We start from the raw sequence: 10,094 nt of genomic DNA, 5'->3' as shown, positions 1-10,094 counted from the left end.
AAATGGGTCACTGGACCTCTCCCATTGACTTCTACACAAACTCAGCAGGTTTTAGGTGGTGAATAGTCTAATTTGAATTATTCCCAGGGTAAAGGTTTGATAAATATTGAATTTTAAATTCAAATCAAGTTTGGATTATTCCCAATTTGAATTTGTGAATTTTGACCAAAAAACTATTCTGGGCAGATTTGCTAAGGTTCGAGTGAATTTTCGAAGTTAAAAAAGTTTGAATTTTTTGGCTACTACGACTTCGACTTCGAATTTGATTCGAAGTAAAATCATTTGAATATTCGAAGTTGAAGTATTTCAATTTGAGGGTCGAATTTCAAAGTATTTATCACTTCGAAATTTGACCCTTGATAAATCTGCCCCTTCAAATTTTAATTTCCTATTCAACCCTTGATAAATCTGCCTCTTACTCTGTGAGACAAATAACCAGGGCCGGAACTAGGGGTAGGCAGAGAAGGCACGTGCCTAGGGGGCAAAGCTGAGGGGGCGCCAGGCACGTACCTGCTCTGTCGCCTACCCCGTGTCCGGTCCCATCTCTCCCCCGCGAAAATGAGCTTCCGCGCATCCGCGCACACATTTTACGCATGCGCACTGGAGCGCATGCGCACTGGAGCGCACTTTCGCGCATGCGAAGTCGAGCGCGCACGGAGCCGGCGCCTTGGCCCGCCAGGCTGCCTAGGGCGCCTGGCCGGGTTGGCCCGGCTCTGCAAATAACTGCCATATTTATTGTATGTATGCTGTTGGCATGTATACATATTAAAGGGGAATTCAACCCCCCTAACTAATAAAAAACCCTACCTTCCATAGTCCCATCTCCCTGCTCCCACCGCACAGGTGTTAACACCTGTAAATGCCTGTAATTAACCCTTGTTGCAAATTCAGTGCAGTGGAGCTCATGGGCGCCATCTTCAACGATTGGGTAAGTAGGCACTGTATCAGCGCATGCGCAGTTGGAGCAGTCTTCCCCTTCGTGATAACTGAGCATGCGACGAAAGTGTTGAAAATTACCGAAGCGCCAGAAGAAGACCCAAGGATTACTGAAGCGCCGGAAGATGGTGCTCATGAGCTCCGCTGCTCTGACTCTTCAACGAGGGGTAATTACAGGCTTAGGGGCATTTACAGATGTTAACACCTGTGCCGGGGGAGCAGGGAGGGGGACAATGGAGGGTAGGGGGTAGGGTTTTTAATTAGTACGTTTTAGAACGTGAAAAAGAATAAGAAAACCCTGCACTTTTTGTCCCTCTATTCATGCATACATTTCAGTAGTAAAAGGGTTACCCTGAAATTTGTTTTTTCAAGTGTAACCTTTGCCAGCCTTTTCATATGTTGTAGATGGCACAGCTGAAATTATGTGCATCCGTTTGCTTATTGTATTCCTTTGTATATAATTCACAGTTTAAATTTTTTGACTCCCCCCCACACATATAGTTACACAACAGGTAGTATGTTTTGCACATCCAGTGCGTGTGGCCTTTCCACAGCCTATGCTTTTTTTATTAAGTAACAATGCCCTGTCTTCACAGCTCTATCAGATTGGCACCAAGCATCCATTTGCTGCAAATGTCTCAAAACAGAATCTGACACCAATAATGTAAGAAACTTGAGAGTAATTAAATTATGGAATACATACAGCAGAACAATCAGTGGAAGAGATAAGAATAATTGATGTGAAAGGGCACAGACAAACCGAAGAAAACAACAGAAAGTAGACAGAGAAATTGAAGATTCTTATGTACGTTTCTACAAGGAGAGAGTGAGAACACAGAGAAAATAAAGAAGAAAATAAAATATGGGAATGAGTAGGTAGAAATGTTATACAGTATCTACCGTGAAATAGTCAATCTGCACCTACATACAAGCAAAGAGAAGTGTGATTTGTAAGCAATACTTTTATGCAGGCTGGCAAATGCCATCGTTTATTATACAAAAAAGACAGTAACAGTTTCTCGAGAAAAAAATGGTTCATATCACAAAAAGTGATGAGTCTGCCCCTCACTTACCATACCCAGTACATAATGTGAAGCCTGCAGTACTTCATAGTGACTTTTTTTTAAATCTTAAAGTGATGTACTACAAGATCAAATGCAACTCCCTTAAACTCTGAAAATAACCCCTTTATCTTTGGATACTACTTTTTGATCTAGAATTTGGCTTAGCACATTCGAGAAATAGCGCAGCCTTGATACCATGGCATGAGTAGTACTGGACATATTACTTTTATAGTAAGGTTTATTACAGGCACTTTAATACCACAAGGTAGTTCCTAATTGATTTACAGACAATCCTTTGCACTTTCAAAATCCCCTGACAATGCCCAAGTGAAGCACCTTGCCTAGTTTCCTGAGTAATATGAGAAGCAGACAGTAGGAGGGGGAAGCAAGAACATGAGGTTTTAATGGAGGTAAAACAAAGACCATGGGAGCCAATTTTTCCCATAATTACTCGTGAAATCTTGTTATAAGAGAAATCGTTTCTCACCACTTCCCCAATGGATCTCTAGGGATAAGCAGAGTTCTGATTTCACTGATAAAGCGTAAAGAATACAAGATGGAGAGAAGACGATACAAAAGTAAATGGGAGATGTCTTTGGTAGATGTGTGATGGAACATAAGGAATGAAAGAGAAGAGGCAGAAAGTGAACGACATACAAAATAGAAAAAAGGAATGAAATAGAAGGGCAGAAAGTGAACAACATACAAAATAGAAAAAAGGAATGATAGAGAAGGGGCAGAAAGTGAGGAAGATACAAAATAAAATAAAGGAATGAAAGGGAAGGGGCAGAAAATTAACAATGTATAATATGGAAAAAAAGGAATGAAAGAGAAGGAACAGAAAATGAACAAGGTATAAAACTGAAAAAGGAATGAACGAGAAGGGACAGAAAGTGAACCAGACTCAAAAGAGATAAAATTAATGAAAGAGAAGGGGCAGAAATTGAATTTGGTATAAAGGTTAAGATCTGAAACATATAACAGCTGATATGCTCTAATTACTTTTAATTAATTAACTAAAAATGAGTTAGGTCTCAGGTAAAAAGGGAGCAGAATAAGAGAAAAGCACAGGGCAAAAGTTAAACCTAGAGGCCTGTGTATGGAGCTGGGGGGGGCAGGTGCACCAGGTCCTCATACTGCTGGGGGCCAGAAGAGTGTAGAGCAGGGTTTAATTTGCAGTTTTTGATGTGTCAAAGACAATATCCAAAGAGTTGTGTGGATTGTGAATAATATTTTACAGTGAGCCCAGTAAAGTATAGTTATGTGACCTATGGGGGCAACTAAATATAATAGGAAGGATAGGAAGAAATTGTCTATTACAAAGAAGTGCAAGAAATGATATCACACATTTAACAGGAAGAGCAGAGAAGGGGAAAATTAGAAGCTATTTCTCAGTCTGCCTTAAAGATTGAATACAGACTCCTGTTGCACTGGCTGCTTTAAATATAGACTTCTGTTTGGACTGTTGGTGTGCAGTCCCATTCAGTAAAGTAATCATATACATGATACTGCCATGACCTGTAGCGCCAAGCTGTAGTCTCATAATGCAGAACAGCTCTGGCTGGACAAAAATCTCATGTGTAAGAGCTCAGTTAATACCATTTGCTTAAGCTGGTTCATGCAGACCTAGAATTAACTTTAGAGGAAAAATCTCTTCATTTCAACTCAGTGTTTAAGATTTCCCTTTCTCTGCTCTGCACTTATTCTGTTTGCAGTTATACAGACTACAGATATTCACAAGTCTTGTCCTAATGATCTTACTTTATATTATTTTGAGTTTCAGGCTTAAGAGAAGGACAGTGAAAATATCAGCTTCCGGGTGGGGGTAATATACCATCTCGATGTTCTTGCCCCAGTCGATCTTGTATGATTGTAAATTCCATTGCAGGGCCCTTGTCCTTGTAGACAGGCTCATCGAAGGTGCAGGGAGAACCAGGGATACAAGAAGACTCCTGCAAAGAGCTGACAGTGGTAACTGCTGTTGTAGTTCCATCCTCCAACTTCCAGACCTGCAAACAGTAGAGAGGTTAATACCACTAGCTGTGTATAAATAGGTTACAAAATTACTTATGGACCAAACTAATGCCTTTTTTCAACCATACACTTACAGATTGGGTGATTGCACTATACCTAATCTCATGCAATGAGACTTTAAACTGGCGTGTGCCATACTGAAACTGTAAAATCCTTGAAAAGCATCATCTAGACTGTCTTTATGCCTGTCATTGACACTCACCATTATTTACCTGCTTTTCATGTTCAGTTGTTGTAATCGCCTCACTGATCTGCCTGTGTGTAGGCAAAAACTGTCATTCATTGGTGGGGGTTAATGCAGGCTGGCAGTCAAGTTTTAGTTTTTTTCCACAATCCACAAAAAGTTGCCAGAATTGCAAAAACTTGGCAAAGTAAAAGTTCAATAGCAGTAATGTAAATGACTATACATCTCTGGGCTTGGGTGCAGGCCATACAACTGGGCCCCCCCCTCTTGACACGATCATTGAGGCGGATTTGCATGCGCGTGAACTGCTGGTGGGCTCTGAGGGGGTGCGGGCACCCCTGGTAGTTCCACCACTGTTCAGTAGAAGTAAATGGGAATTTTCTGTTTATTTATTCCAGTTCATTAAAACATTATGTTTTTTAGCCTCATTGAAAATGAATGAAAACAATGTTGCTCGAGTTTTAATGCTTTTTTTTTGGCGCTTGGGAGTTTTTTTTTCTGGACCTTGAAAATTATTAAATAGGTTTTTGAAACCCCTTTTGGTTTGGTATTCAGCTCTTTTATTCAATTGTTTTATTTGGTTTTGTTCTATGAACATTTTTTCTATTTGTCCCATGACCATAAATTCCCATTATTCTATTGCTGTTTTCTCCACTGGCCAAGTTCCTCTGAATCCTTTCCTACCGGCAATAATGTAAATTGCAACTTCATGTGAGTTTGGAAAGCAGAAGCAACTCTCATTTTTTCCCACTGCCAGCATTAGAGGAGATTAATCGCTGGGTGACTAATCTCCTCGTCTCTCAGGGCTCTTCTGTCCCTGCTACGCTCTTTCAGTTGATTATCTACAAGTATTTCCAGAGCTCTGTGCATCACCCTTTCCGTATTTCTGTACATATTCTCTCTGTCCTGATACATTCACCACTTCCCTTTATTACATTTACTTGCCCCTCTATATCAATTAGTTTCTAATTACCTCATCAAATTTGCGAAGGCTGTACGTGTGGTCTTTGTTCATGAAGGTCAGTAAAATCCAGTCACAGAGCACAGATCCCTTGTGCAATTTCAACAAACAAATACAGAATATATTATAGAATACACATTACACAGTCATTTTGAATTCCCATTACATATTCTCTTGCATAAAAGACACATTTCTATTTTAAGTACATTTTAAGCTAATGCCAGATGTAAATGCCTTTCTTATTTACAAGTCAGCAATTGCTGTAGCCTTATCTCTGCCCTTACGAAGCAGCCAGTAAGCTTGAAATGACTACTGATGTCATTACTGATGCTCTTGTGACTGCTTGCTTTGTAAGGTACACCTACCTTAAAGGGATTCTGTTATGAATTTTATGGTATCGTTTTTTTATAACGAAATTACACTGACATTGTACATTGCAAATAATTTATTCTACCAATTTTATTCTTGAACCAATAAATGAATTTTGTTTTAGTTGTAATAGTGGTGTGTAGGTCTTTGTACCTGACCCTGTGCTTTCAGAAACAGCCAGCACTCCACAGTGGAACTGCTTTCAGATAAGCTATTGTTTCTCCTACTCAATGTAACTGAAGGAGTTGTGGTCAGACTTGGATTTTTACTATTGATTGCTATTCTCATATCTACCAAGTGGTGGGGCATGGGAGAATTTTTAGTTATGCAAGTGTCAGGGAGTCATTTTCTTGTTACCTTCCCAAAGTTCTGTTGATTCTGAGGGTGCTGGGAGGGGGAAGGAAGGAGGGTGATATCATTCCCACTTGCAGTGAAGCAGTAAAGAGTGAGTGAAGTTTATCAGAACACATGCCACATGGCTGAGGGCACCTGTCTAACCCCATGTCAAATTTCAAAATTGAGTTTTAAAAAAAAAAAAATGATTTCAATGCAGTTTTCTGCTGGAGGAGCACTATTAACTGATGCATTTTTTAAAAACCTGTTGCCAATGACAGAATCTCTTTAATGTGACAATATGACTAGAGAGTCCATTGTTTAGCAAGGAACAATGTTTATATACTGCTGGTAATCTAAAAGAAAATATTAACCTACTGACTTCCAAGCAGCTAGCATGTACTAAAGCACTTGTTTGTAAGTCTAGCAGGAAAACCCTATCAGCAGTAGCGATACTAGAAAAATCACACGGATTCCCATCAGGAGGAATGGAAATCAGAATGTGCCGGACCCCTCTGAAGATCCCATCCCGCTGCGCACCACCCACATCCCACCTCCATCCCACAAACTCCCACCCGACTTATACCCCCTTTCTTGCCACACGGGAAGAGAACGGCTGGGGAGGAGGGTTTTTTTTTAGGTATAGAGAAAGCAGACCCCACAGTCTGGGCCCCCATTCTACGACTGCGGGGTCTGCTTCCTCTATAGTTACGCCACTGCCTTTAAGCATTATTTTCATGAACAGAAGTTACAGGAGCCAGTTTGTATGCAATATGTTGCTCATCAACCCCATGGATGGTGCTCCCAGTGCCCTCAAAGCAGATGGTTAGTGTTGAATTCCTGATTTGGAGACAAGTTTTAGTTGCATAAAAACCAGGTGTTCTGCCAAACAGAGCCTCCTGTGGGCTGCCTGTCCACATAGGGGCTACTAAACATTTTTCATGCTTGCGTTGCTCCCCAACTCTTTTTATATCTAAATGTTGCTCACGGCTAAAAAAGGTTGGGGACCCCAGGCCTTAGGGCTTCAGTAGCAGGGGCCCCAGGGCTTATTTGCTGCCCCCCCCCTTGCCAGGAGCCTACAGCAATCAGGTCTACAGCTCACTCTTCCATGGTGTTGCGTGAAAAGTTGTTAGATGATAGAATTTTGAACCAAAATTCAAGTAAATTATAAAATAACTGCCTGTTGAAAGTCCCTCCTTTAACCTATAAATATATAGGCTACTAACCATGTATTACTCTTTACATTGTATAGGTCTAATCATAGAAGACATATCATAAGGGTTGTATGTGTTGTATAGATCTTGCTCTATTGTTTGCCCACACACTCAGGCATCTGTTGCTGGTTTCTCATTTTCCAATATTATAATCATGTAAAGGGCTGTTATACAATGACAGTTTTATATAATGATTGCAGCAGCTACTTACAACGCCAATGGATGTTAGGGCCGTGGCCAGGTTAATGATGGTGGGAATAAGACTAAACTTTCCAGCCTGTAAATAAACAAACCGATGGATATAATGTACATTTATTGCCTACTGTAGGGAGTAACCCTTATACTTCTAAACACAAAGAAAGTAGAGAGAGAAAGAGAATATCTCATGTACCTGGCCGTGCACTATTACGTCAATTCGAATCCCATATACTTTAATAAGGGTCCGGGTCTCTGTGCCATTGTTGTTGTAATACTTGGCAAACCTGTAAGGTAGAGGCATGATGCACAGTTACGTTTATATTAATTACATTTTATGAACCTATACTATTTTAACCATGGCTGATGTCATTCCATTTTGTATGTTTTATACATTTTTAGTAGCAGCTGTATATGTCAAATTCGTTTCTTGGAATTTTGTGTTTTAATTGCAGCCAAGTGTGCTACAAACTGCATTAAAGAAATAATGACTGAAAGCTTTACCATTGATAGATCAAAAGTCTCACCTTGGGTGCCATTTCTAAATAAGGTTACTATAGTAGGGTTCTGATTCTAAGAACTGATGAAGTTACCAACCGGTAGAGAAGTCCTGCTTAGCACTCAAACTTTTGCTGATTGCAGTTGAACATATTCTCATTTTGTGCTTAATAATGTATGGAGAATGTACAAATGTAGGCAAAGTGCAACACTGGAATCTCCAATTGGAAAATGATGTGGTTACCCAAGGCACCTCCATCTGGCAAATGCAGTGTTTATAAAAAGGTGGATCGAGATCTAGTATACTTATAGAAAGCAAACAGTTGGTGCTAACGAATGCATTTTATTTAATAAACATCTGTATTTCACTGTTTAAAGGAGAACTAAAACCCTTACACCCAACCCCTACCCTGCTTCCTCCCAGAATAGTGTTCTATTAGAATAAGTGTCCTGACCAGCTACACTGACCTATGGGCTATTAGCTGTAGGGGGTTTAGTTCTCCTTTAAGTCAATGTGAAGTGGGAACAGGTGTTGTGATTGTCACACCAGTTTTAAAGGGGTGGTTCAATTGTAAATGCTATAGAACAGCCATTTCTACTTTATAATTGGCCTTCATTTTTTCTTTTTTATCGTTTTTGAATGATTTGTCTTCTTCTTCTGACTCTTTCTGGCTTTCAAATGGGGGTCACTGACCCCATCTAATAAACAAATGCTCTGTAAGGCTTAAAATGAATTGTTTATTGCTACTTTTTATTACTCATATTTCTATTCAGGCTGTCTCCTAGTGTAATTAGGACCCTAGCAACCAAATTGCAGAAATGGCAAACTGGAGAGCTGCTTAATAAAAACACTAATAACACAAATAAAAAAAATGATAATAAAATGAAAACCAACTGCAAACTGTCTCAGGATATCACTCACTACATCATACTAAAAGGTGAACAACCCCTTTAAACTATGTAATGTTGCTTCAAAGCATATAGGTAGGTTACCTGGTTCTTCATTACATTGTGTTTCCTGTTTATATGTGACATGAAAAATAGAATATAATTCCACTAATGATGCTAATGCAAATGATGAATGATCTCTGTTAATCACTGTATAGTAGCTAAAAAAGAGGTGGCTTTGCCTGAAAATCAAAAGGTTTGGGGGCAATTTGGGGACATGCTTGGACATAACTAGGCATGTGGCCAAAAAAAAGTGATGAAAGTCTGCTTTCAGTATTATCAGGGATATCTAACCTGTAACCTTCTAGCTGCAAATTACAACTCCAAGCAACAGCAATAGCCTATCCAGGGTTCCTGGGAGTTGTATAAAAAAAAAAGACCCAGACTCTTATTCATGGGGGCAAATTCATTAAGCGCCGAAGCGCCGAACGCTAGCGTCAATTTGCTAGCGTTGGGCATTTTCGTTACTTCGCAAATTCACTAACGAACGCTGGCGTAGATTCGCTAGTGTTACTTCGCACCCTTACGCCTGGCGAATTTTCGCTATGGACGTAACTACGCAAATTCACTTACGCGCGCAGTGTACTGAACGCTACCTTTTACGCTAGACTTCCTTCACCACCTCAGACCAGGCGAAGCGCAATAGAGTAGATAGGGATTGCTTCAAAAAAAGTCAAAATTTTTTCCAAGTCCCAAAAAATGCTGGCGTGTTTTCTACATTTATGGGTGATAGGCTGAAAAAGATCGAAATTTTTTTTAGGGCTCCCCTCCTTCCCCCCTACATTTCCTGACTCATGGCAACTTACCTATACAGTGGGCACATGTGTAGGGCAAAATAAAATTTTTATTTGATGTTTTGAAGGTTTTCTAGGCATTTGTAGTGCTGATACGTATTCCTCCATTGAAATTTGAATTTGGCGCCGTATGCAAATTAACCTTCGCTAGCGTAACTTCGCTTCACTTAGTGAATCAACGCTAGCGCAACTTCGCAACCTTACGCTACCCCTGTGCGCAACTTCGGATTTTAGTGAATTTGCGGAGCGCTGGCGAAACTACGCCTGGCGAAGCGCGGCAAAGCGCGGCGAAGTTGCACCTGGCGCAACTACGAATCTTAGTGAATTTGCCCTTTTGTCTCGAGTCCTTTCTTCAATAAATGCTACTTGAAGGGTAAAATCATATACTCATTTTCCCCATGCAGAGAACAGCATCCCATTAAAACAAGTCTCCTATTTTAGCAACACAACTGTATTTTTCTCTACATAATAATCTGCTTTAAGGTATAAATAAAATGTTTGCGTATGATGACAGCAATGTGCAGTAATGTTCCTTTGATCAAAAACACCAGGCTCCTATTGTGT

At 40.1% G+C, this 10,094-nt stretch overlaps 1 protein-coding gene across 1 annotated transcript in view; it reads right to left on the bottom strand.

Moving 5' to 3' along the window:
- Nucleotides 1-3,513: 3,513 nt before the first annotated feature.
- Nucleotides 3,514-10,094, bottom strand: part of p2rx2.L (purinergic receptor P2X, ligand gated ion channel, 2 L homeolog) — a 20,889-nt gene continuing 14,308 nt past the window's right edge. The window contains exons 9-12 of the mRNA XM_018260337.2: nt 7,487-7,577; nt 7,307-7,372; nt 5,192-5,269; nt 3,514-4,009 (exon numbers count right to left, since the gene is read on the bottom strand). Of these exons, the coding sequence (XP_018115826.1) occupies nt 3,809-4,009; nt 5,192-5,269; nt 7,307-7,372; nt 7,487-7,577 (436 nt within the window). The 3' untranslated portion in view covers nt 3,514-3,808. The remainder of the gene's footprint in view (nt 4,010-5,191; nt 5,270-7,306; nt 7,373-7,486; nt 7,578-10,094) is intronic.

Source organism: Xenopus laevis, chromosome 1L (assembly GCF_017654675.1).
Source record: "Xenopus laevis strain J_2021 chromosome 1L, Xenopus_laevis_v10.1, whole genome shotgun sequence".
Lineage (NCBI taxonomy): Eukaryota > Metazoa > Chordata > Amphibia > Anura > Pipidae > Xenopus > Xenopus laevis.
This window is presented reverse-complemented; position numbering and strand designations above follow the sequence as displayed.